This window comes from Ceratotherium simum, chromosome 16, assembly GCF_057802395.1.
Source record: "Ceratotherium simum simum isolate JZ-2026a chromosome 16, ASM5780239v1, whole genome shotgun sequence".
Classification (NCBI taxonomy): domain Eukaryota; kingdom Metazoa; phylum Chordata; class Mammalia; order Perissodactyla; family Rhinocerotidae; genus Ceratotherium; species Ceratotherium simum.
Window position 1 is genome coordinate 58,971,378 of NC_141915.1, and position 26,631 is coordinate 58,998,008.

A 26,631-nucleotide genomic window follows, 5' to 3' on the forward strand; every position below is an offset into this window, starting at 1 on the left:
CCTCATTATTACCCTTTTATAGTAAGCCTTCATATGTTGCAGGACAATTCCCCCCTCTCTCCCACTACATCCCACCCACTCCAACCTTTTGGGATTTTGAATGGAATTGCTTTGCATCTGTAAATTAATTGGGAGAGAATTGAGATTATGATGATATTGAATCTTCTGTCCAAGAATATGGTTTGCCTTTCCATTTACTTAGGTGTTCTTTAATGTTTTTCATAAGGTTTGTAATTTTCACTTCACAATATAGCTTGGAGATTTTTCCATATCATTATATAGAGAGCTGCTTCATTCTCTAAAGAGCTGTGTGGTATTCCCCTGTGTGGATGTACTGTAATTTATTTTACCAGGCCCTTAATGATGTCTTTTTAGGATATCTGTGATCTTTTTACATTAGAGCAATGCTTCAGGGCAGTAGCCTTGAACTTATTTGAGCATAACCATAAATATATTTGTAGGATAAATTGCTAGAAGAAAGATCGCTAGGTCAAAGGATGTTTACATTATCCAGTGAATAGACAATGCCTCCCAGAGAGGCTGTGCTGTGAAACTGCTCTCCTTACAGTCGACAGTGACTCTATGGTCATATACAATTAGGTTTTCCTTGTCTTCTTTGCGTCATTGGAGACTTCACCGTGGCTGCCTTCTGGAAATTCTCTCCTTTTTTTCTGTGGCTCTGCATAAAAGTCTAAAAATTCTTCACTTTAATCATTCATTCATGTGTTTACTTACTTATTTGTTCACTAATTTCGTAGTTCGGTGCTTAGAATTGTGCAGTCCACCAGGGGGCCCTCCCATTTTATTTATCAAGTAAAATATTGCCCAATCGTCCCGTCTATGCCTATCTCTGTGTAACTGAAAGTGCTGAAAAGGAATTCCCAAAATAGGGGCATAAACGTTGAGTGATGGAGAAACTGAGGCACGAGGCATTAAGTGGCTTGATTAGAGTCAGAAAGCACATAAATGGCAGAAGTGAGACTACGTGTGTAGCTTCTCACCCCTGACTGCCCGTCTTTGCTTCAAGAGTCCAGAGGGGACTTCCATGGAGAAGCTTGTCCTCCTCTGACAGGGGTCTTCTCCAGAGTGAGGATCATAAAACAGCAGATTAGCCTGTCCTGTCCTTGCAGCTGCCAGTCCTGATCCCCACCTGCCCCGAGCCTTCCAGAACACGGGCACCACCATCCAGGAGCAACGAGTGTGGGCCAGTAGCCAGGGAGGCTGGGTCTGGCTGCCAAGTTTCCATCTCAGCTCCTTCTCCAAATCTGCACAGAGACTCTCCCACCCCCACCCCTTGGCAGTGGGACACCACCATCTGAGCCTGCCTGTCGCTACCCTTCAGAACAGAATTCAAAAGTTTGCAATACCAGTCTCTGCCCTTGTGGGATGATGGGGCAGCCTGGCCAGCCCAAAATAGCTGGGAGAGGCAGAACTTTCAGGCCGCGGTAGCAAAAATCACGGTGCCGCTAATGACAGGCTGTGCTTATCTGGAACCGAGTGTCTTACAGACTTTAACCAAGGTCACATCGATTTCTCCAATGATGAGAAAACAGACATAGTGAGCAGCAATGTCATGCCCAGGGAGACAGAAGCAATTGCCAAACCAGGGAGGACACAGAATGTGCTGCCTCCTGGACAGGGATTCCAGGGAATGTTCCCTCCCCTCTGAGTCTCTGGGCTTTACATCTCATGAGCTGCCCTTGTCTGAGAATGTGGAGCCACTTGGGAATGTTCAGGAAGCCTTTAGGAGTTTGGCCCCGACATCTCTGTGTAGGAGCGGTGAGCTCCTAGGGTATTCCAGGATGGGCGTGGCCTACCGCACATTAGGGGGCCTAAGAGAGAGACGTTGGAGGGGGCGGGGCAGCTCATCACTCTGGTTGGCCCTGGCCTCTCATGCAGCACAGCGCTGATGAAATCTCCCCCAGCACTGCTGCTGGTTTTGGGTTCTGATTTGTTAATGTTGTTTTTTTGCCATGACTCTTGTCCCAGTGCTGACCAGGACTGTCCAACAGGAAGATTTTTTTCTGAACTGAGAACATTCTGCCCAGGTTGCTTGGGGGGTGCTATGGCCATGCTGGAAGAAAATCAAGCAGTCTGCAAGACCACCTCTGGCTTGTCAAACTTCCCATCTTTCCGACTTACAACTTGAAAGCAGTATGAAGTAGGTGACAAAAGGCATTAGGGACCTGGCCAGCTCTGTGTTTGGTGACATATTTTATTTCCTTTATCGAGGGCTGACTGGCTTTCTTAGGGAGCCTGGGCTGAGTCTTTGCCCTTTTGCCTGCTGGCTTGAGTTGTGGGTGGTGAAGGCACTACCCAAAACGTACTGAGACCTCAGTTCCCATTCTTTGGAACTTCCCACGCCTCTGAGCCTTCTGTGTCACACAAATGTCTTGGGAAACCCCAGGCTTTTGTTGCCACATTTAATATCAACGCTCCCCCCCCTCCCTATTTCTGCCTCAAGAAAAATGAGTAATCCGTTTTCTAATCTCTTGGGAGTTAACTGAGACTCAACCCAAGAGGAGGGAAGGAAGATTATACTTATAATAATGACAGTTATACTGAACATTCTAGCACTTTGTGTCTGCTACATCACCGCTTTTATCAACCATGTGAGAAATTACCGGTTCACAATCCTTTACCCCAAATCCCTCCAATACAAAACAGCTCTGAAAACATAGTTTTCCCCTAAATTTGGCGAGAACTAATTTGACAGAACATCGTGACTTGAACGGTTGTGAGACCGTGAATGTCCTTCATTTATCCCACTACAGAATAGTCAAGCGTCTGGCACAGGGGCGCTGCCCCAAAGTCCGCTGGGGTAAGATGCTCTGTGTGATATTTGCATCTTACTCTGAGCACATCTGGCCTCGTGGGTTCCAGATAAAAGACCGTGGACTTGTCTCTGCTTTATAGACAAGGAAACTAAGGCCCAGCGAGGTTGGGCAGCATCCCCAGGCTGAGGACTTAAACTTCCTATCAGAACCAGTCAGCTGCTGCCGGAAGAGACAGTCATTATTTGTTTGTATTTCTAAAGCGTCTCTCTGTATCGGGTCTCCGAGTTCATGTCTTGGAATTATCTTAAAGGTAACTGTCTTTTGGTTCTTCAACATAAAAGCCATCTTGAATGGAATAAAGAGGGGGAATAAATCTTCTATGTCCGCATCTGTTTCTCTTTAAACCTGCATGCCCAGCTTTGTGTGCACTGAATTCTGGTATCAGTCCAGGGCTTCCCCAGGTCAGGGTCTCCTGGATGGGGCAATGGGGAGCTTTTCCATTGCATTCAGGGAGTTGCCGGTTCACAGGAGTTTTGAGGAAAACCCGGATTCTCTAACATCCTAGACAAAGGTCCTGCAGGTGCTGCATGAAGACGCAGCCTACTTGCCTCTTCTGCTTCTCTTGTTGTGGTCTCCCCTGGTCTCCCCACTGTGAAGGCTATTTGAGGACAGAGCAACTAGGGGAAGGTCAATCAGTGTTCTGGCCGGGTCTTGTTGACAGGGAAACTTCCTCGTGTTATGAACAGGAATGAAGACGAGCTTATCTCCGGGTTTTCCTGTGTTGATAAGCAACCCGGGATGTAGGTTTTGCCAAGCCTCAGACACATGACAAAGATCATAAGCACTTCCTGAGTCTTCTACCGCCAGCTGAAATGGCGTCCCCAAACGGGGACACGTTTACTTAATCTTGCCATGGTGTCCTTGAAGTTCTCCAGGGCCACTGGAGGATCAAGAACATTTTTTCCTTTGCTCCCACAGTTGGAGGTTGGCTGCAGGGTTTCCGTGGACTGGCCACGGGGCACTCCCTGCCTCCACCGCCCAGAACCCTCTCTCTTCTTCCATCTCCATCATTCTCAGCTCGCCCTGGCAAGAAGGTGTGCCCAGTGGATGTCTGGCATGCACACTCCTCCTCCTCCCTTTTGATTTCTCAGCCTCCCAGCAGACACGTGGGGAGCAGAGGTGGCAAGGAAATTCCAAGGCAAGGAAGAGTGAGGTGCAGCCTCTTAGCTTTGCTCCCAGCATCCCAACCCAGCATCTCTGTTTCTACATCTCCTGTCCAGGTGTAGCCAGAGAGAGAGGCTCTCGGAGGAATGGTGACAAGACAAAAAGTGCAGGAACAACATCTGAGGAGATTGGAGAGAACGTGGGAGCAGGGGAGAAACAAAAAAGAAAGAAAACTGCTACATCACCACAGAGTTTTGTTTCTCTGGTCAGATCCTTCTTCTTGTGATATGATAGGATTCTAGAACTAGCTGGTCTGACTCAGAGCTTGGGGATGGAGATCAGCCCAACTGGGGGCAGCTCCCGAGAAGTCTGGGGCAGCTATCAGGATGTGAGGTAGGGCCAAGGGACTTGTTTAGAAAGAACTTTTGTATAAAATGGAGAAAATATCTGTTTTTCATATTAAGGACTGAGAGGGCTGATGGAGACTGACAAATGCTCAAGGCCCTCCTGTCCCCCACCCCCACCCCGCGGCTCACTCTGTACTCTAGAGCATCTACACTGCCCAGCCAGGGGTTCCTACCCTTTGGATCGCAGAGCTCTCTGGGAATTAAATCAAAGCCATAGACCATCGCCGTCCAACAATGCAGATGTGTACACACACACGTGCACACAATTTTACATTCTGTTTTAGGAGGTTCACAGATTACCCCAAATGTCCGTGGTCCCTGGACCCCAGATGGAGGCCCTGATAGAAGGCATGTCTCAGGTCTGCCACTGTCCCAAGACTTCACCCCACAGGGGTGGCTACAGTTGCCCCCTGAGCTCCTTGGAGCCCATCCTCCTGCCAGCAAGCAACTCAGGGGTCCCAACCCTCCTTGCCCCCAGCCCCCCCACACCTGGACGGACTTCCAGATACTTGGAGAGAGAGGGGTGGCAACCTTGGTCCCCATCCTGGGCCGGCTCCCAGGGCGGCCAGGAGAAGGGCAGCGCTGGCTTCCCCTGCCCGCCGGGCACACACACAGTTAATCCTCGGCGGCTGCTGTTTGGATAAAATGCGCTGGGAGCGTTCGAGGCTCCGCGGCCGCTCACATCTGGCTGGGGTTTGCTCTTTACGCGTCTGTCCTGCTTTCTTCGTCTCTTCCTTTACTTTCGAGAAACCGCGTTTCCGCTTCTGGCCAAAGAGACTTTGAAGGCGAGAAGATCAAGGTGCCGGGAAGGGACCGTGTTGCCCGCACCCTCCGCCCCCCACCACCGCCCCCCTACTTTCTGCGCCTTCTTCCCAAGGACTTTTTCCTTGCTTCTTCCCGGCTCTCTCCTTCCACACGTCTGTTCTTTCCCCGACCTGGCCGGGCGGAGGCTCCGCCGCTGGGAGATGCTCTAAGTGGCGCCGGGAGAGCCCGAGAGGCCGCGGGCGCCCCGCTCCCGGACGCCGGCTGGAGGTAGGTGCCGGGCGGGCGGGACCCGGCGCTGCTCCCGCTCGTTTCCGTGGCTTCAGCCCGGGTGGCAGAGCAGAGCGGAGCAGACACTCGCACCGACCGGCGAGGAGCCGAGTGGGAGGGGCCAGGGCGGCAGTTGCGGCAGGGGCAGAAAGACCAGGAGGTAAGGGAAGGTCCGGTGCCGGTTCTCGCTGCTCCCTTAGTAGCGGAGGTGCCCTGGCGAGCCGTGGCCTCGGTCTCCCTCTGTGGCAGACGGATGCCGTCAGCAATGATTGTATCTCTCCCGTGTTTTGTGAGTGTTTGTCTTGCTTCACTCTTCTCTGGTGCGTTTCTCAGGGCGTGAAAGGAAAAGAATGGTGCTCAGGTTCCCTCTGCACCTGGTGGGGAGCCCCCCCACCCCAATATTGCCTGGACCACCTGAAAGCCAGGTTTGTCTAGCCCTGCCTGTGGCCAATTTGGAGCCCACACGGAACAGGAAATGCTGACTTTGGCGCCCCACATCTGATGGCCTTGGGGTTCCCGGAGAGGATCCAGCCTGGACAGGGAAAAATAATGTCCCTTTCCCAGGGACCCTCCTGGCTGCCTGCGCCTCTGGGAGTGGCCCCTGGTCTGGGGCGGAGTTGCTGAGCTCTCCTCAAGTTTCTGGACCACCAACGCCTCTCTGTGTCTATGTACCACATACTGCCCAGCTCTTCTAGGGCATCCCCACTGGCATAGGTGTGGTCCCCACCTGTCCTGGGCACCCACATCCTGTTAGCCTGGGCCCCGCCATCCCAATTCCCTGGCAGCCCCTGTGTCTTCCCTGGATCCCCACATGCTTTGGGCACTCATGGGCCCTCCCGATCTGCTTGGAGGGGAGGGAGGAAACTGCATCTCTCTGTGACTTGTTTTTGCCTCTTCTACCTCACTTGGTTTCTAAGAACCTGGGGAAGTTTGGCACTTGGAGCTTCCTCCTTCTGAGATTTGAAAATGAGGAGTGTTCTGAGAAACTGAGTTTTCTCAACTGCTAGCTACTTCCCGGGTCCCTATGGGAGGATGTGAGGTCCTCAGAGGCTGCTGGGCCTTTGCTTTTTATAGTGCAGGAAAGCACACAGCCAGCCTCACGTGCAAGGTCATAAAGAGATGCCCTTGACTATTGCGTGTGCTACGTGGAGACGCCTGCGTGGGGAGGAAATTCGTTCTCCACGAGGCCTGCTCAATGTCCCTGCTGGGACAGGAGGGAAAAAATACAGGAAAATGTATTCTTTTTAATTAAAATTTTTTTATTAAAAAATTATTTTTTATTTTAAAAAATTTTTTAATAAAAAATTTCATTAAAAAATGGGGGCAGAGGGTTGCGTTGTCCTTTCGTGCCCTCCTCCCCACTCTCCCTCTTGACCTGAGAGCTGAGAGAAGCTTAGGGATGACCCAATAACAACAGCGGCACTAAAAATAATAGCAGCCATGGATGTGTGTGTGTATGTGTATGTGTGTGTTTCCCGCGTGGCGGGCACTGAGCAAATGTTTGTTCTCGACAATTCTATCAACGGCACTCTCACCCCTGAAAAGCTCAGAAAGGCTCATGACTTGCCCAGAGGCAATAGATGAGGACCAGGGACTCAAACCTGCATCTTGGTGCCCAGAGAAGGGATGTGACTTGCTCAAGGATGCACAGCTCTTGAAGCTGAGGCTGGAATCCAAGCTTCTCAAGTTTCCAAATTTCCATTTCCCAGCAGCCCATGGAGAAAGTGCCCTGGGGCAGGAAGGACAGCCAGGTTCTGCTTGCCAGCGACCCTTGCCCTCTCCTCTCACTCTCTCTCCTCTTTCTTCCATCTTGAGTCTCTTGTGATGCCAAGGAAAGTGCTCCCGGTGAACAGCAGGTCTGGGAGACAGAGAAACGTGGGCACAGGAGGTCTTGGGTGGGCTCTCGTCCAGCCAGAGGATGCCACTACCTGTCTGGGGCAGGTGCAGCCAGCCAGTGAGGCCCTCACAGGTGGAGCCGAGAAAGCCGATGTGGTCCCAGGAAGGGCGCAGGCGGCTCCCTCCTCATTCCTGGGATGTAACCTCCCTATTCAGGGCAACCAGCACAGCATAATTTTTTCAGAACATGCTTCTTTCTGTTGTTCTTCCTGGTGCCTCCTGCCCTCCTCCCCCCACACCCCCCCAGCTGTAATTAGCATGACTCATAAACCAAATATTCTGGCGTTGAACTTCACCCATCAAAACAAAGATGAAAAGAATTTTGTAGATACAGTCGTGCTGCTGGGCGTCCTTACCAGACATGAGCTTGCCACTGTGTTTTTTGTCTTCAGCAGCCAGCCCCTTGTGTGGATCCCTGTTCTGGAGCTGGGGGTAGCTGAGGCTCCAAAGCTAGGGATGGGGGTGACAGCTCACAAAGGAAAGGAAGAATAGAAAGGTTCCAGGTTCCGTTATGGTCCCCACACTCTGCTGATTGCCTAAGGCAACTCTGCCTGCCCATCCACTGGAGAGAGAAATGGGTGTTTCTGAAGCTGCTTCATCTCCCTGCCCTGAGAGCCCAGAGATATTTAATGGGGGTGATGGCCTCCTGGGCGCTTCATCTTGGTGGCGTAACTGCTTTGTGGGCTGAGGGTTATTATTTTTTTTTCCTGTTTTTACCTGCTGAAATCTGCCTTCTCTTAAAGTCAGATGAGACAAAGCAGCTCCGTGGACAGGACCCCGGGCATTGCCCTGACCCCTCATACAGTGCGAGGAGGAACTGTCTGCCCACTTAGAGAACAATCTGGAAAAGAATCGTCAAAGACTGCTTAAGGCGCTTACTTCCGCTTTCTCTCAGGGCAACCCAGCAAGCTGGTCCCATGAGGCCTGGGATCCGGGATTTTGGGGCCCTGCCTGGGGGTCTGTGCCGGGGTCCTTGGCCTGGCAGGGCCAGTTCTGCGCTTAACTGCAGACGTGTGGAAGTGGGGCATGCCTCCTCTTTTCTTCCTCCCCAAGCTCCGCGGTGAAACTGCTGCTGCAGCCTGTGTCCTCTGACCCTCGTCTTCCTGCCTTTCAGGGGCAGGGCTCAGTGGCATCAACAGCAGTGCGAGCTCTTGAGCCCTTTGGGGGGCATCTTTATTTCTGGGTCCTTGTCAAGGTTGCAGCTGAGTGATGCCTGTAAAGTGGGAGACATGAGTGGCTCCTTGTATCCTGTTAAGCCACTCATTCTTGCCCACACTTGCTTTCCAGAACTGGGCTCAAAGTGAGATGGGTGTGGGCAGTGGCACTAGCGGCCTCCCACCGCCTACTGGGGTGTCCCTGGCCTGCCCCAGAGGCCCCTACAGTCAATCCCTTCTCCAGTAGTGGATGGGACTGGCACAGTCCTACTGGGGTGTCCCACCCCATCCAGGACTGCTGTGGGCCAGGCTGGGCCTCAGTGTCTGACCATCTCTCTGGCTCCTGTAGGAATTTTCCTTGAAACGAGATGAGCAGAGCAGGAGACTGTGGGCAGTGTGTCAGGGTGGGAAGGGAGGACGGGAAAAGAGGGAGACAGGCGGGGTGGGCAGTGGGGGTGGTGGAGGGCATGGGGATGTCAAGTTCTTGGTGCCCTGTGCTGGGTCAAGTGTTGCTGCTGGCCACTGGTAAAGCCACACTTGGCGGAGTGCCCCAAACCCTTTGCCTCTGGTTGCGCCCCCTCCCCAAGCAGTGGGGACATCTGGTTACCAGCCACCCTCTGCCCTGGGGACCAGGGAAGGAAAAGGACCTTGCCTGGGAAAGCTGCCAGCTCTGGTGGATTTGCGGAGGGGTGCAGGCCAGAAGTTGGGCTGCGCTGGGCTCTGCAGCTCTGCCCTGCAGGTTTCTGGGTCTGGTCTTCAGAGCTGGGGACTGGGATGTGCCTGGAAACACTCAGGCCCTTTCTCCTTGTGAGGAGTCCAAAGTGGGTTCTGGTGAGAGATGGATGGGTCTGGGTGGGTTTGGGAGTGGTCACGGGGCTCTCAGGTCTTCTGGCATTCAGGACACCCTCCCCCCCCGCCCCCGCCCCCGTGAAGGTATAGCTAGGAGAGCAAGACCCACAGTTCTGTAAACCGGCCGTAGGTCCTGGTTGAGGAGACCCTGAAAACGGCACCTGCAGGGCAAGCGGAGCCAGGCCAGGCAGCTGGGGAGAGGAGTGAGGCTAGAGTCCGATGCCCGCCCTTCTCCTTTCTGTTCGTTCTTCGCTTTTGCATTCTTCTGCTTCCAGTTCCCTCTCTGCAGGGCCCCCTACTAGGGGGTCCACCCAAGCCTGACCCCCAGACAGCCCCCCCAAGGGGTGGGCAGACACAGGGCACAACGCTGCCCCCCCCCCCCGCGTTGGTTCTTTACACCACTCCTTCCTGCTAGCTGCAGTTGGCCTTGGAGCCCTTTGCAGTCGGCTCCTAACCACAGAGGGCCTTGGGGGCGGGATGCTGCCATTTGCCAGTCCCTGCATGATGTGGTCTTCTTCCTCCTTCTTCCTTTCAGAGTTCACTAATGCACTGTTTCCTCTCTAGCCTGCAAAAGCAATGCCCTAGAAATGCACGTTTGAAGGGCCACACCTCCCACGTTCCTTACATTTTGAGGTATGAGGAGGTTGTTACGGGTGGTTCTGTGTCTTAATCCAAAGGAATTAAACTCTAATGGTGAGTTTTCAGGTGCTGGCAGGCTGCCACCAGGGAGATCTTAGCACATGGCTTCAATGAAGACAGTTATCATGGATCACCCCATGCCCCATACTGTGCCTGGCATAAAGTGGGCGCCCAGTAATCTGCTGAATGGATGGATGCAGGGTCTCAGCTGGTGGCACACTCCTCAGAGCCAAATGCCACTGCTGCTGTTCCAGCTATAACAAGTCAGCTAAGCAGGGGAACGCCCAGCGGGTGGGAGCACCTGCTGGACCATAGTTTGCTCCAGCATAGTTTGGCCCCATCTGGAATCTTTCTGGAGGCCCCTCGATGTGAAGTGGAAGGCACTTTACTGTCAGATACACCTGTGTCTCCCCTGAGCTCCAGCACCGCCCGCAGTGGGGCCTGGGGTGAGCGGCTCCTTCACGCTGAGCCTGTTTGCGGGTCGGAGAAACAGAGGTGCACTGTAGGGATCAAGCTCAACGGTGTACGTAGAGCACCGTGCCCAGAGCCTGGCACGTGGTAGGTGCTTAATCAGTGGTAGCAGGGCTTTGTTAGAAGGAATCTTGGGTAAATGATGGGGCTGCACCTGGCCTGTTAACTTGCCTGGCCATTGTGCAGAATTCCTGATGGGCTCAAGGATTTGGCTTATTTCCTTCTGTTTCATGCCGCAGGAGGCCTCCTTCGGCAGTACGTGCTACCAGTGAGTGGTGTGTCCAAGACAGAACAAATTCCCCTGCTTCTAGAAAACGTGTTCTCTCCAGCTAGCCTGTTTCTAGGCCAGGTTAGGCGCCCTTCCCTGGCCTGACCTGTACCCACAATCCCTTGGGGGTTCTGCTGCCCAGGGAGAGGGCTGGATCTTCCTGTTCCACTGTGTCCCCAGAATCCAGCCCTCTGCCTGGTACCGAGTAGAGGCTCGACAAACACTTGTGAAAGAACGCAGGGCTTCAGCACTGGGTCACTTTACATCTGCATGGTCCCGCTTGAGTCCCAGATTTGCCACAGCATCCCCAAACCCCCCTCCATTCTACTTTTCTACACATAGAGTCACATTCCCTGGAATAAACAAAATGCTCACTTAGTCCCCAGGGTGGGCTTATTTGTCATTTTTCTAAGTGGAAAATAATGTGTACTCAAGGTGAAAAAATATGTGACTGTTATAGGAAAAAAACCCAGAGAAGCCAAAATAAGAAAATGGCAAACATCCATATTTTCATCACCCAGAGATAATTGCTGTTAGCAGCCAGGTGGGTGGCCTTCAGCTCTTTGTGGCTGAGTGTATGTGTGTGTTTGGACATGTATTTATGTGTGCATGTTCTCAACCTGTGTCTTCACTCATCACTGTTTATGAACATCTTTCCGTGTCAGTAAATATTCATCTGTTTACAGAGGTCACTGATTGGTGCTGCTGGCTGGAGCTGCCCCACCCCCCAGACTTATTTATTTATTTATTTACATGCCTTTAAAAGGAGCACTGGGTTCCTGCTTCTCCGCAATACCCACCCCTCCCTATTACCTTACACCCAGCCCACGGACAAGAACTGAAGGCATTTGAGTTTGCCACCCCAATCAACCGCCTCACTTTTAGTTTTGCATTGTATGGATGCACCATGATTTATTGAATTAGACTGTTTTTGCAGGACATTTAGGTTGTTTGTAACCTTGGCTAATGGAGGCAGTGGGTTGTAACTCTTTTGCAGTAGATTTTCTGAGTGTAGATAAGAGGAGCATTTGAGGAAAAGATGGCTAGATGGCCACACCAGGATTCAGAGTTCTGATGACACTTAATAGTGAGCCCTGGGTCACTCTCCCTGCTTTCCTCCTCTCCCCCAAACCACCCCCACCCTGAGTCAGAGAGAGATTTGAACATGCTGGCTTGAGGCCATAGCACAAAGTGCAGGATCCTGGAGTCCTCTCTGGATGATGGCTCTGCTCCTTGGGAACAGCTGAAAGGTGACTGTGGAGTTCCATCAGTATTGGAAGTCAGACACCAGACGCTGGAGATGCACGTGAAATGAGACACAGCTCCCATTTATGAGAGGCTCCTAGTCTGTGCGGAGACAAGCCAAGGAAGCCAATGATTGTAGACCAGCCTGTGCAGGATGCTGGAGGAGCTGGCGTCAGGCTGGCCTCTGAAGAACACAGTGATGAAGAAGGTGGTAGGAGAAAGGGACAGACAGAGGACGAGATCGTGTGACTTGTGATGGGGACTTCAAGTGGCTCCAGATGGCTGGAGTGAAGGATATATGTGCAGGGGTAGGGACAACGGGGCCAGAGGTGGGGCAGGAGCCAGAAGGTGAAGCTCAGGGCTTAAATGTTTCCTTTATTTTGGGGGGAAGCCTTTTAAGCCAAGGGTGGCATTCAGATCTGCAGCTTTGGGAGCTGCCTCCGGTAAGCAGTTTAGAAGATAGTTGAGAGGTGGGAGACCAGCAAAGAGCTGAGAAAGAAGTGGTAACAGAGGCCGAGGGGATGGGGAAGAGAGGAGACTTTCAGGAGGCTTGGTGACAGATGAGAGGTGATGGGTGCGTGGAGGTAGGAGTCTGTATGGCTCCCAAATTTCCAGCCTGGGGCCCCTGTGTGAACGGTGCCCACTTTCCCCGAGCCATAGGCTGCAGGAGGAGGAGCAGGTATGGTGGGGTTTGGGGTAGAAGGCGACGGATTAATTGGGGGTTCAAGGGTCTTATGACAGAGCAAAGAGGAGGTATTCAGTTAGATACCTGGGTCTAGACCAGCACTGTCCAATAGAACTTTCTGCAATGATGTAACGTTCTCCCAGCTGTGCTATCCAAGAGGGTAGCCACTTAAAATGTGCTTATGTAGCTGAGAATTGAATCCTTCATTTTGTCTAATTTGACTTGCCCTGTGGGTGGGCTAGTGGCCACTGTTTTGGAGACCACATACCTAGAGCTCTGCGGCCAGGCCAGAGTGGGGACAAGGATCGAGGAGACGTTGGTTGAAGCCCTCGCGTAGAAAATGACAGGAGGAAAGAGTGTTTGGAGTGAGAGGAGTTGAGAGCCGAGGGCACAGCCTGGAAAACACCTGTCTGTAAGGGGGAGATCAAGAAGGATAAACACTGGGAGACCAGGTGGGCCGGAGCTGGGGTGGAAGAGGTGGGTGGTCTTCATCAGCAGGCGCCCCACAGCGCTCATGGAACATGGGGCAACAAGCGCTGGGTGTCGGAAGGGACGTTGGCGATCTTAGCCAGAGTGATCTGGGCTGGACCAGGCAGCAGGGATCCTGACTGCATGCTGATCTAAGTCATATTCTTGACCTGGAAGCCATTAGGTGTGGGATAAAGTTCCATCTTTTGCCAAGCTCCTCTGCAGATGCCTATAAAACATTGTAGTGGTGTCCAGGCCCCAGAAAACCAGAGACATTTATACTGCTTGTAAAAGGGCTGGTGGGATGGGACACAGGCCGTGGGATTCCTAGGTTCCTCCCTCCGTAGGTCTTGGGAGTGGTCAGCCCCCCGAGGGTGTCACCGCTGCAGGGAAGTGGGCGGGGGGCCAGGCCACCTGCAGAGCAGGCTCACAGCACAAGCTGTCAATAGCTCTTCTCTCTCACAGGGTTCTCAAAGCAGGGGCAGGCCTGCCGTCCCTGCTTGCCCACCGGAGGCCTGACAGCTGGGAGGTGATCTAAGGACAGTGCCCTAGTCAAGGAAATCTTTGTTTGCACTGGGATGGAATCGTAGCTGTGGAGGCTGGGCTGGCCAGGTGCCCACGCAGGCCTGCCGCCTGCAGCCCACGTGGTCTCCCTGTCTACAGGGCCTGGGCAGAAACGTAGACTGTGTCTGCTCTCCTCTCCAGGTGAGCCTTTCCTGGTCTAGGGGCAGAGTGTTGTTTCAGGAGAAGATGGAGATGTTTTAGGATGGGCAGAATTCTTGGCCTCTCTTTCCTTCACTGTTGTGTCTCAAGCCAGACCTTGCTCCTATCCAGGGAAAAGGAAGCCCTTGCTTATTAACTAGCAAGTAGCCCTGGAAGACCCCATCTCCATCCCCGGCCTTGGGCTTTGGAGGTAATCAAATCAACCCCCAAACCTTAAAAAATAAACCCTCCTCCTCTAAGCAGAGAGCAGCTTCTTGGAAAAAGGAAAAAAGGGAGATCAGGTGAGTGGGATGGGCGCCAGGACACCCACATCTCTTGGGAAAGGCACTGCTCACCTCCAGTTGACTGGAGTTCCTTTAATAAGGGATCCCCATCCTCCTACTGCTGTTTCCTCTACAAGGTTGGGGGGAAGTGGGGGAGAGTTCAAGATCAGCTGGGCCTGTCCAATTATAGGAGGGAAAATTAGATACTAACTGGGCTTCTGGAATTGGTGAACAAATGTCATTTGTCAACTGGAAGTCACTCTGCCTCCCTCCTGCCCATTGCCAGAGGAGCTGGTAAGTGAAAAATTAGTGCGAGGAATGGCTTTTGGGGAAGGCAAGCAGATGTCATGTGTTAGAAAATCCTGATAGTCATCAGGGCCAGAGGGACACCCCAACATGGCGCTTTCTCCTTTCTGGGCACCAGAGCTGCTGAGTACAGGGAACCTCCTGCAGCCACCGGAGAGCTCTGAGCTTCTCAACAGAATTCCACCAGATGTCATAGCAGGGAGAGACAGCCCCAGGGCTTCCTTTTTGGTTGAGAGGATACTGGGGAGGGAAGGTGGCAGGAGTAGACGTGCGGAAGGGGTGGTGGTAGAGGGGTGGTTGATGCTGTATTGACACGGGGAGTGACGGAAGCTGAGCTAAATCACTTTCTTGACTTAGGAGCCATGAGGTGTGGGAGAAAGTTCTGTCTTATGCCAGGCTTCCTTAGGAGATGCATGTAAAATTTGGGGGGATGTCCAGGCCCTAGAAAAGCCAGACAAAGATATTTGTCTTGGGTGGCTTGACATCTGGGGCACAGCCGGAGCTCCTGGAAAGCATCAAATGAGGCAAACGGTAGAAAGGAGAAGAGACCTTCAGGAGGTATTAAAGAGGGTTGGTGACTGATTCGATGTGGCGGATGCTTGAGAAGAAGGAGTCTAAATGACTCCCAGATTTCTGGCCTACTATTTGTTCATAGTTCCTACTTCCTCCCCCACTGACTTCATTTTAATAGGACAGAGCTGTCCAATAGAGCTTTCTGCAATGATTGAAACATTCTATTCTGTGCCGTCCAATACGGTAGCTACCAGCTACGTGTAGCTATTGAGCTCTTGGAATGTGGCTAGCGTGACTGAGGAACTGAATTTTGAATTTTATTTCATGGCACTGGACAGCACAGGTCAGGTCTAGAGTGCTACCCACTTACCATTTTGACTCGACATTTGCCTTTCCGTCTTGAGCTATAATTGGGTACACATCTGTCTCCTTCACTGGATGGTAATCTTCTAATCCAGGGAGATCCTAGGCTTCTTGCCTCTAGAACAGCTAGTCACCCAATGGGGATTAAGGAAGACGGAAAATCATGTTTATTAAATGCTTTTGTCAAATGGCACTGGGCTGGGTGTGGCCTCAGATAGACTGTGAACAAGTGGAGCCTGAGCTCCGGGAGTTCAGTCAGAACAGAGGCATGACAACACAGAGGTGGGAGGGAGCCCAAAAATAACTGGGGCAACTCACTGGGACTGATTTTAAACAGACATACGGAAACTTGAACGTGTGTATGAAAATTGTCTCCTTAAAGGATTCACCCCAGGTCCATGCGAGGTCTGAGAAGGGATACAAATTATTAACAAGGAAGTGTTCTCGGACTTCCTGCCCTGCTCCAGATCCTCTAAGTGGCCCAATTCTCCCTTTCTGCCCCCCACCTCCTGTAAAGGGGGATTCATCTTTGTTGCGGGAGGTTCAGCGGGAGGTAGATGGGGAGGTTGAGGAGAGGAACTCTGAAGAGCTGAAGGTCCTGAGGGACGTGGGTGGGAGAAAAAAGATGTTCTTGGAATTTGGCAAATGAATTTCTTCACTGGGTTTGGGAAAGGCAAGTCCAGAACTTGAGTCATGTTGGAATTGACCTCAGATGCCTTGACCACAAGGCAGCCTGGAGACTGGACCATGTGGGTCCAGATTCATGCGGGTTATACACCACTGGCCCAGAAGTCCTGGGGGCCCCTTCCCAGACCTGCCTTCACTGTGTGCAGCACATTCTTTTGAGTTGCCTTACTGGGGGCAAAACCTCACCTTTTGTAGGGGATTTCTTTTCACTGGAAATCACTAAAAGTGATCTGGAGCCAAGTTTGGTTACAAGTTGGGCAATACTGGTTTTGCCCAAAAGTGACTAAAATGATCATAATGTCATTACACTGGCTTTACTGTGGGACTTCGTAAAATGGTTCTGAAGAAAGTTCGAAGAAGGAAAGATTTCAGTCTGGGTTTGCTTTGGCTCCAAAGAAGAGGTTCTTGAGGAGAACCACCATCCCCTGAGGCCCTCAGTTTGTCAGCCCAGCATCAACAACTCTTTGCTGGGCCAGCTCATATCCCCGGCTCACTGATATCATCTCCCCTAAACCGCCTGCATCCTGGTCCCCATCTCTTCTGATCGAGGTACAGAAAACCCTTCTTCCAGATTAGGAAGAGACATACCGACATGCAAAATGGTGCTTCCACTGAGGGTTGAGCATTGATTCTCGACTGGGGGTGGAGGCGGCTGTGGGAGGTGGGTGCCTCCCAGGGGACAAGTGGTGAAGTCTGGAGACATTTTTAGTTGTCACTACTGGGAGTAGGGGTGTGCTAATGGAATCTAGTGGGTGGAGTCCAGGGATGCTGCTAAATATCCTACAATGCACAGGACAGCCCCACAACAAAGAGTGAGCCAGTCCCAAATGCCCATCGTGCTGAGGTTGAGACCCCTTGGGGACAAAAGAATCCAGAGTGGCTCTTTACTTCCTTTTGTGGTCATTTTCCAGCTTTTCCAAGATGAATATATACTTTGGATTCAGAAAAAAAATGTTTCAAGAAAGAAAAGCCTCTTTTCCTTTCAAGTGAGGCAAGCTTGGCACTTAAAAAAAAAAGAGTAATTATTAAGGTGCCAAGGAAAAACAGAAGAAATACAGAAATAGGGAAATAAATTTAGAGAATTCAATTTGACAAATATTTGTTGAGCAGCAGTCAGGCTGAGGGTGCTGCAGGATGCTTGGCTGGTCCAAGACGAACAAGACAATGTCCCAGGCCCAGAGGAGGTCACAGTCTGCTGTGCAGAATCTTACAGGCCAAGGACAACTCTCTGCGTTATGGAACAATATGAAAATAACAAAACATAAAAAGAGGAGGATGAGTTTTTGCCAGTTGAGGGGTCGGGAAGGCTTCAGATAGAATATGTAGCACTTGAATATGCAGCACTTGAGTTGGGTCTTGAAGACCCAGTAGGATTTTAATGTATCCCAAGGCAGCCTGTCCAAGTTCAAATCCAGCCCCTGGCCCTCCCTTAAAAATTGCGCAGTCTCGGGCTAATCAACCTCTCTACATCTTTATTTCCTCATTCGTAAATTTGGGATAATAAAGAATGAGTATCATCTCCTTAAAGGATTCACTGAAGGTCCATCCAAGGCCTGTGATGGGGTAAAAATTATTAATGAGGAGGTGTTTTCAGACGTAACCCTAACTTATAAGGCTATAAGGATTAATTGAAATGATGCATGGATGCCCAGCACAGTGCCTGGTGCAGTTGTTGGTCCTGTTAGCCTGGTTTTTAGTAGAAAAGAGGAGGACAATAGGGTGCTCCTGGCCAGAGGAGAAGGAAGCCAGCTGGTGGATAGATGCCAAGAGTTTGGGGGCGTGTCTGGAACCTGCTACTCAAAGTGTGGTCCTTGGACCAGCAGCATTGGCAGCACCTGGGGCTCTTTGATGATACAGACACTCAAGGCCCTGTCCCAGACCTGCTGAATCAGGATCTGCATTTTAACGAGATTTCCCAGGTGATATGTATGCCCGTTAAAGTTTGAGAAGCAGAGAGCTCAAACACAGGATGAGGGGTGCTGTGCATTGCAGCTGAAGGGGGGGGGCAGACTGGAGAGGGTCATGCATGCGAAATGGTAGATAGATAGATAGATAGATAGATAGATAGATAATTTAAGTATGTATTTTATAAATGAACATATACACACTTTCGTTGGTAAGCGGAGGAGAGGTAGTAGAGGTTTTGAGTGGGGGGCTGGTCCAAGCAGTCTCTTGGTCTTTGGGAAGGTCTCTGGGCCCTGACACGTGGGAAGGATGGTTGGTTGGTAGAGAACTTGGAGGTGGGGGTGCCCAGCTAATCCATTGCACTGGATGGGGTGAGGGGTCAGGCAGAGAATTGAAGGCCCAGCAGAGGTGCGAGTGACAGGGTAGGAGGGGATCCATGAGGAGGCCAGCCTTCCTGGTTCAGAGTCTCATCACGTCTCTGAGGATCCATTGGAGAGCCTGGGGCTCCTGCCTTTTCTGTCCCAGGGCTCTGGCTCCTGGATCTTCTGCCTCCCTCAGGTTCTTGACTTGGCACGGGGGCTCCAGCAGGGAGAGCTACGGAGCACTATCTCTTCAGAGCTGTGACAGCGAGCCCACTAACACGCGGGGTAAAGAACAAAGCCCAAAGTTGACCCAGTGGAGAGGGTCATGCCCTCCCCAGCTACAAGGTCTCTGAGCAATGGGGTGTTTGAGGGAAGTCCATGGCTTCCCAAAGTCTGTGAAAGGAGCATTCATCTGGGTAGATAATTACTGACAAAAACAGAAATCCACCTCAGTGTTTTTGTTTTCCTTAGAAATAAAAGAGGAGGGCCAGCCCCGTGGCTTAGCGGTTAAGTGCGCGTGCTCCGCTACTGGCGGCCCGGGTTCGGATCCCGGGCTCGCACCGATGCACCGCTTCTCCGGCCATGCTGAGGCCGCAACCCACATACAGCAACTAGAAGGGTGTGCAACTATGACACACAACTATCTACTGGGGCTTTGGGGAAAAAAAAAAAAGGAGGAGGATTGGTAATAGATGTTAGCTCAGAGCTGGTCTTCCTTAGCAAAAAAAGAGGAGGATTAGCACGGATGTTAGCTCAGGGCTGATTTCTTCACACACACAAAAAAAGAAATAAAAGAGGAATTAAGGAAAAATCAGATATAGGACCTTTGAGATTGTTCTCCTTGCTTTTTCTCTTTGTCTCTCAGTAACCACCTGGATCCCACCCCTAACTTGGCTGCGAGGGGTGGGTGGTCCTTACTCTTGCCAGGCCTCCGTTTCTCACTGTGCAGTTGAGAGGGTTGAATTGGGTCCTCATGGGTCCTTGGAGGTGTTAGATTGTGTGTTTGGTGAACAGAGATGGGTTGGAATTGACCACAGTCGCCCCTCCCGCGGTGGGGAGGTTTCCCAGCCCAGCAGGAACAGCCGAGGCACGCGTGACTTCCCATCCACACGTGGGTAAAACCCGACTCCCCAAGTTATGGGGGTGATACCTCTACGGGTGAAAACGAGTGGGATGTTTTGCCGTGTTAAGCCCAAGCCCCTCATGGGCTCACTAGGAACCCCCAACGGGTCTCTTTCTAGAAGGACTATCTCAATCCTGGCTGAGGAGGGTCCTGTCCAGAGTTTTTGCCGAGAGAACCATGAGTGACAGACATGGATTGGCCCCAGCGAATGATGAACACCCTCTGGGGCTGGGCCGGACACCATCCCTATTTTAGATGCTCGAGGTTGCTCACTGGCGCACCCCCTGGTGGCCAGAGAGCGACTTGTAGCCGCCTGCCTACCCGCAGGCCCCCAGAGTGCAGGGCTGAGGCAGAATCACTGGACAGTGATCACCCAAATTAATTCGGAATTTTGCTCATTGTCCTGATAGGGCCAATTAAATGATCATCTGTGGAGCCCAGTGGCTGAGGAGTCTCCTTTCTGGGAGGCATGGAGGCCTCAGGCAGTGCTGGTGCTCCCACACCAGCCCGGCAGGCTGAGGCTCCAGGAACAGTGTGCACACGCGTGAGAGTGTGAGTATGCATGTGAATGCATTGAGAGTGTGTGTGTGTGCATGCATGTGTGGGTGTGAGAGAGTATGTGAGTGTAAGTTTATGAGTGTGTTGAGAGTGTGTATGTTGAGTGTGGGCATGTAAGTATGAGTATGAGAGTAAGCGAGTGTGCACATGAATTATATGTGTGTGCAGGAGTACATGTGAGTGTGTTGAAAGTGTGCATGCGCATGAGTGTGCAAGTGTGAATGTGAGAGTGTGTGGATGTGAGTGCACATATAAGTGTACCAAGAGTGTGTTGAGTGTGTGTGTTGAGTCCTAATGGAGGTGTGTTTGAGTATAAGAGAGTATGTGAGTGTGTCAAGTGTGTGCATGCACGTGTGCACATGAGAATATGTGAGTGTGTGAGAGTGCATGTACGCATGTGTGTGCACACTGAGGTTTGTGTGTCAGTATGAATGAGTGTGTTGAGATTGTGTGAGAGTGTGCATGTGTGAGAGTATGTGAGTATATGTATGTGTTTGCTGAGTGTGAGAGTGCGTGCATGTGGGAGTGTTTGAGTGAGAGAGAACGTGTGTGTGGTCGCCCTCCCAGAAGGTTCTGTGCCTGAAGCACTTCTGGGTTTTGCGTGTCTGGGGAGCACCCTTGCTTCTCGGCTATTTCTCTGCGGAGCCCCTCCCAACTGCTGTCCTTCCCCATGTGTCTTTCCCAGCAGGTCACGGTGGGAAGATGGGCTCCCGTGGACTGGGACTCATGCTGGCATGCTGCTTGCTGCTCGCCTTCGCCTGTGGTCCGGTGCTGGGCCGTGTGCCACGTGGCCAGCAGGAACAGCAGGAGCAGGAGGGGACAAGGGAGCCGCTAGTGGACCATGCTGAGAGGTGAGGCTGTGACGGTGTGGATGCAGGAGCTCTGGCTCGGCGGGGTTGGGCCTGGGGTCTGGGGCACCCCAGGGGGCTCGTTCACAGCTAGATGTGAAGGAGCAATAGCTGAGACTGAGGAGAGGTCTCTGTGGAGGCTGGTCCTGGAGGACAGACAAGCCATTTCTCCTTCCAGTGCCCCGGGCGCCTTATCTGAAACTGAGGACAATAACCAAGCCTCATTCCAGCCCCAAAGGAATGTGGGTCTGTGTGAGGTTTTGCAGCCACATCCTTAAATAAAGAGCACGCCAAACCCCAACCCCAGCCCTCAGTTTGTCTTTCCATTCCTGCTTTGTCCTTTGAGAATATCTGCTAGAGTTCTGAGTACCCCTGGAAGTAGGAGGCAGGGACAGTGTTGGACCAAGAGCTGGTCCCACAACCCTGACCATCTGATCAAGTTGCAAGATGGCGAGGACTGCTGAAGACTGGCAAGAGAAGTGGTTGCTCTCCTTGAAAAGTTATCAAGTTCTGAACGGCATTGTCTTCAGATCTGTGACCTTCAATGATATATAGACCAGGCTATTTGGGACATTTTGTAGGGATACACAAAATGCTTGGGATTACTCCTGGAACTGTCAAACAGCACCTAGGTGATAGCCCGATGCTTTGAGTTTCTTCATTATTTTGAGCTTTGGGCTGACTTGATACCCAAGGCTTCAGGCTAACTTAGAGTACATGGAATTGCTTAGGATTTGCAGCTAAGTAACATCATTATTTTTCTTCTCTTTCTCCTCCTCCTCCTTCTTTTCATTCCACAAACGTTGATTGAGTGCCTTTTATTGGTCTGGCCATCCACTAGGCACTGGGGACACACACATGAATGACACAGTCGGTGGCCTCCAGGAACTCTGAGCCTTTCGGGACAAACACATGACCCAGTGCAGTGAGTGATGTAGGCTCTGCAGTACAGGTGCACCCCCAACGCCGGGGAGTGGGAGTTGGTGGGACCGGGGAAGACTAAGTGGAGGAGTGACAGGGTCTTGAAGGACACCAGGGGCAGAAGGAGGGGAAAGCCGCCCGGCAACCAGGATGGTGTGTGCAAAGGCGTGGCCATGCCAGTGTCTGGCACTGTAAGGGCTAGTGGTTTTGGGGTGGTGGGAACTGGTGCCAGAGGGTGGAGCATGGGAGGGGAGATGAGCCTGTTGGGAAAGGGTCTCTTCTTAATCCTATGGAGGAGTCATGGAGGGCTTTCATGGAGGGAGTAGGAAGTCATGGAGAGGTTTAAATATCACAGAGTTCTAGAAAGAACACTGGAGGGAGGCAGAGAAGAGAATGAATTGGCATGGGGAGAGATGAATTCCAGGAGAGCAAAATGGTAGTGGTCCTCCAGAGATGAGGAGGGCTGAAGGCCCAGGTTCTGGAGGTACTTTCGTGTGGTGGGGGGCTGACTCCTCAGGACTCTGTGATCCTCGGAATGTTGTGGTGAGCCCAGAGAGGCATCTAGAATGAGGCTGAAAGTTCCGTTCTGGGCAGCTGATGATGATGCTAGGAAGAGGGTTTGGAAAGAGAAAGTGTCAGAGGCTAAGTGACAGGCCATCAGTTTTGGACACTTCACATTTGTGGGGCTTGTTGAATCTCTAGATGGAAACTTCTGGCCAGAGGTGGGGGCAGGGGTCCATCTGGGAGTTCAGGGCTTGTGAGGGGCTGAATTTAGGGTGCATAGGTCCGTTTCCACGTTGTCTGGGGTTTAAAAGTGGGAGCGGGGTTAAATGAGGAGCTGGCCCATTGAGAGGGACTGTGCCACCTCCTAGATGTTCCTGTCACAGCCCTAGAGCCTGGGTGAAAAGAGCCGCAAGCCAGAGAGGGCACGGTGCAATGCAGCGCGATGCCGCGAGGTGGTAGCATGGAGCTGTCGCCGTCCACCTCGCCCAGGAGCCAATCTTCAGATGTAGGGTTGTAAACGTTAGAGTGGAACCTCCAGCTGCTGCAGGAATCCCGAAGATCTAGCTGAGCCCTCTCATTTACAAATGAGTCAGCTTAATAGAGTATCTCCTAGAGTCATAGACGAATGAAGGGGATGGCTAGTCGCTGCATCATCACATGTCATCTGAAGACCTCCTAGAGGGGCAGATTTCTCCAAAGCAGCCTCTGTCTTGCAAAGCCCACAAATTATTGCTGTTTTTGTTTTTATTCTTTCCATTACTATGAGCTGTTAACAGAGGGCAGGGGGCTCTTTCTGAAACTTCACGTAGGGTCCTGGGATTCACCAAGAGCCACTGTGGTCTCTGTTGAGGGAAAGTTGACACACAGCCTTGTGCATCCAGGCGAGAGACAAGGCACGTCGGGTACACCAGACCCTCCAGTAGCAGAGGCAGGAAGAGATCCCGGCTCTGAGAGCTCATGGATTTCACTGTGATGTCTTTATTCCCTTAGGGCTGAAGAAAAACAGGAAAAATACAGTCCCAGGCAGGGCGAAGAGCCCACTGCCTCCCGGTGCTTTCGCTGCTGCGACCCTGCTGCCCCTGTGTACCAGGCCATCCCGGTGCCGCAGATCAACATCACCATCCTGAAAGGTGAGGCTGCTGCAAAGAGGAGCAAAGGGCACCATCCCTGGGGGCGCTGCTCGGTCCTGCTCGGGGAGAAGGTGGAGTCGTCGGGGTGGACAGGGCGGCATGTCTCCCTTGGGCACAGAGCAGAGGCAGGCTGTCATCTAGAGGGGGGAGGAGGAAATTCTGTTTCTGAGGCTCTGGCCCCTTTCCAAGAGGAGAGATGGCATAGGGGCCCTCAGCCCAAGACAGGAGAAGGAGCCCGAGGGCAGCTCTGGGTCTCAGCCCTACCTGCATTCACACTGCATGCCTCATGTTCTTTGCTTTGAGGCTTGGCGCCCCCGCCCCCCGCCCACTTTCTGAAAGGCCATCGCATGCACACCACAGTCCTGAGCACAACAGATAACCTTGCGTGGCCCTGCAAAATCTAACTGGGAAGATGGCCAGGCCGAGCCCGACATCTGCAGTTCGTTTGCTCTGAGTGAGCCATGGGCCTGGCCACAGCGCCTGTTGCTTTTGGACAAACCCATATGTTCCCTTTTCTTTGCCAGTATTTTCCAGAAGGAAAATAAAAATTATTGCTTCTGGATGAAAATAGAAGGATCCTTGAGGTTGGGTCTGCTTGCTTGACACCACGTGTTTTCCTGCCCGTTTTAGGTGAGAAGGGTGACCGAGGGGATCGAGGCCTGCAAGGGAAATACGGCAAACCAGGCTCCGTGGGTGCTAGGGGCCACGTGGGACCCAAAGGGCAGAAGGGTTCCATGGGGGCCCCCGGGGACCGGTGCAAGAACCACTATGCTGCCTTCTCCGTGGGCCGGAAGAAGCCCCTGCACAGCAATGACTACTACCAGACGGTGATCTTCGACACGGAGTTCGTGAACCTCTATGGCCACTTCAACATGTTCACCGGCAAGTTCTACTGCTATGTGCCTGGCATCTACTTTTTCAGCCTCAATGTGCACACCTGGAACCAGAAGGAGACGTACCTACACATCATGAAGAACACAGAGGAGGTGGTGATCCTGTATGCCCAGGTGAGCGACCGCAGCATCATGCAGAGTCAGAGCCTGATGCTGGAGCTGCAGGAGCAGGACGAGGTGTGGGTGCGCCTCTTCAAGGGCGAGCGGGAGAACGCCATCTTCAGCGATGAGTTTGACACCTACATCACCTTCAGCGGCTACCTGGTCAAGCACGCGGCTGAGCCCTAGCCACCTGCTGCAGCGCCAGAGGCAAACCTCCCGTTTCCCCCCACCCCCTGCTCCCTGGACCCCCTCGGTCCAGCACCAGGCTGACTCCGTCAGCCCTTCCCCCAGTCCTGATTCCCCTGGTCCCCACTTCCCCAGCTTTGGCATTCAACACGACGCCCTTCATGGGAATGGGAGGCAGAAAAAGCTGTGTGGTCCCAGGCCTTACTGGCTCTGGAGATGAAATCCCCCGGCGGGCACCTGCGAGAATGGCCGGGACCTCCAGCTCCCCTCTGTGTACGTATCCTTAAGTGACCCCTGCACACACGGCCGCCACAGTGCGGCAGGGTGTCCCAGACTAAGTCATCTTTGCTCCCATTGCTGGAAATACTTAAGCAAATTCTAAAGGTTGTGGAAGGAGCAAAGTAAACTGTGGAGGAAAGGAAGGTGTTGTTATTTTTGCCTTTCCACCAGCCGTGCTGGCTCCCAAGGGAGGGCTGTTTTTGCTTAAGGTTGCGTGAGGTTCCTTTTAAGAGAAGATCTAATGTGGACACCATGGCGACGGGGGAAGGGGATCGGGGGTATGGGGACCCCGGAAACCACATCTGGCTTAATTCTCTTAAGCCACGTATAAACCTTCCTGGGGGACAGCTGGACTGATGTCCACATCCTATGGACAGCCTTATGGCTTTGCCTGAGGGTTCAGCTGGTCTTTCTGAGCCACAAGAGTGAGGGGGTTCGGGCTGGGGAAGCAAATGGCAGCTCACCAGAGGGACAGCCAAGCCCTGGGCCTTGGTCTCTGGGCTGGGAGAAGCAGTCTGCTTGCTGGAACCCATGGGCTCCTGACAGCACCTGGGGACCTCAGGGGCCTGCAGACGTTTCTATGAGGTGCAAAGCTCGGTACAACCAAGGCAGAGCCATACATCCTGTATGGCTCTGCTCTATTTCCCTACACCACCCTCGAGCCCTGGGCAGGGCCTCCCTGCCTGTCCATCTGGCATTGGCCTCTCAGACGGGTCAGCCGTGGAAGGTGCTGGGGCCTTTGGTTTTGTAGCAGGTGTCACGGTCACATAACGTTTTCTATAAAACCTCCTCTCACACCATCTCAGAGTCCTATTTCCCATAGGGTTCAGCCTTCAGCACCTTCCAGCACCCTCCCTCAGACCTCTTTGACCAGCAGCTTAAGCCCATGTGGGAGGGGCTCTCTCTGGGCCCCAAAGTAGGGGAGATCCGGAAGGCGCTAGAAATTTCCCCTCTGCCTATCTCTGGAGCTCCCTTGGGACTCAGTCCCTGAGGCCGGGAGAGAAGACATGTCCCCATCCCTGGGGTCAGAACCCTCTCTCCTGAGTAGGCTGCTGCCTGGAATTGGTGCTCTGGCCTGTGGCTGGCTTTGCTGGGCAGGCCTTCCCCGCCTCACTCTACAGTAATGCCCAGACCCAGGGTCCCTCTTACTACCTGCTTGGGCTCCTAAGCCCCTACGGGAGCCTTCCTTCCTACCACCTGGTGACCCTTGGTCTTGACCGATCCCTCTGCCCTCCTTGGGCCTGGCCACGCAGTCCAGGGTCCGTACATCCCTCCCTCTGAAGGACTTCTGCTGGTCAGACTTTAAAACTGTGTTTCCGTGGGCCTGCCAGTGGGCAGGGCCCCCACCTGCTGCTTTGTGCTGTCCCAGTGCTCTTTCAGAAAACATTAAACTCGGAATTGTGTGTTTCAGCATTGTGGCCTCATCAGTTTGGTCATTGAACCGCATCCTCTTCCTTTCTATCCCCATCTCCAAATCCCACCTACTGCCTGTTGGAGGCCTGGAGACCCTCAGCTTGGTATCTGGGGACATCGGTACCCAGTGGGCACCGGCTGGGCCCTGGACTGCCTCATTCCTCATGGGAACTCGTTTCATAGACTCAGCTGGACATGGCCCCATTGGATGCTCTGTGTTGGAGGATTCTGCTAGTGGCGGGCAAGAGACAGGTCTTGGACTACTATATTTGTTTCCTGGGGCTTCCGTAACAAACTACCACGAGCTTGATGGCTTAAAACAACAGAAATTTATTCTTTCACAGTTCTGGAGGCCAGAAGTCTGAAATCAAGTTGTCGGCAGGGCCACTTGTCCTCCGGAGTCTGCAGGGCAGGATCCTTCCTCGCTTCTTCCATCTTCTGGTGGCCCTAGATGTTCTATGGTTTGTGGCTGCGTCACTCCTAACTCTGCCTATGTC

The 26,631-nt window shown here is 52.4% G+C and overlaps 1 protein-coding gene across 3 annotated transcripts; it reads left to right on the top strand.

Annotated features, from left to right (window-relative positions):
* Positions 1-4,988: 4,988 nt before the first annotated feature.
* On the top strand, positions 4,989-26,134 carry C1QTNF1 (C1q and TNF related 1). 3 transcript variants are annotated; one of them, XM_014789331.2, is made up of 4 exons: positions 4,989-5,380; positions 20,544-20,709; positions 23,122-23,261; positions 23,892-26,134. In XM_014789331.2, the coding sequence occupies exons 2-4, from the start codon at positions 20,561-20,563 to the stop codon at positions 24,440-24,442; spliced, it is 840 nt and encodes a 279-aa protein (XP_014644817.1). In that variant the 5' UTR covers positions 4,989-5,380; positions 20,544-20,560; the 3' UTR covers positions 24,443-26,134. The 3 variants fall into 3 exon arrangements, with proteins under 3 accessions (XP_014644817.1, XP_004432890.1, XP_087297839.1); XM_004432833.3 differs by having other exon boundaries at positions 20,547-20,709; XM_087441713.1 differs by lacking the exon at positions 4,989-5,380 and adding an exon at positions 5,436-5,540.
* Positions 26,135-26,631: the final 497 nt, after the last annotated feature.

Excerpts from the sequence above, each read along its gene's own strand:
- C1QTNF1 (XM_014789331.2), top strand. The coding sequence starts at position 20,561 with ATGGGCTCCCGTGGACTGGGACTCATGCTGGCATGCTGCTTGCTGCTC. Across the intron at positions 20,710-23,121 it reads CTAGTGGACCATGCTGAGAG|GGCTGAAGAAAAACAGGAAA; the intron begins GTGAGGCTGTGA and ends TTATTCCCTTAG. Across the intron at positions 23,262-23,891 it reads CAACATCACCATCCTGAAAG|GTGAGAAGGGTGACCGAGGG; the intron begins GTGAGGCTGCTG and ends TGCCCGTTTTAG.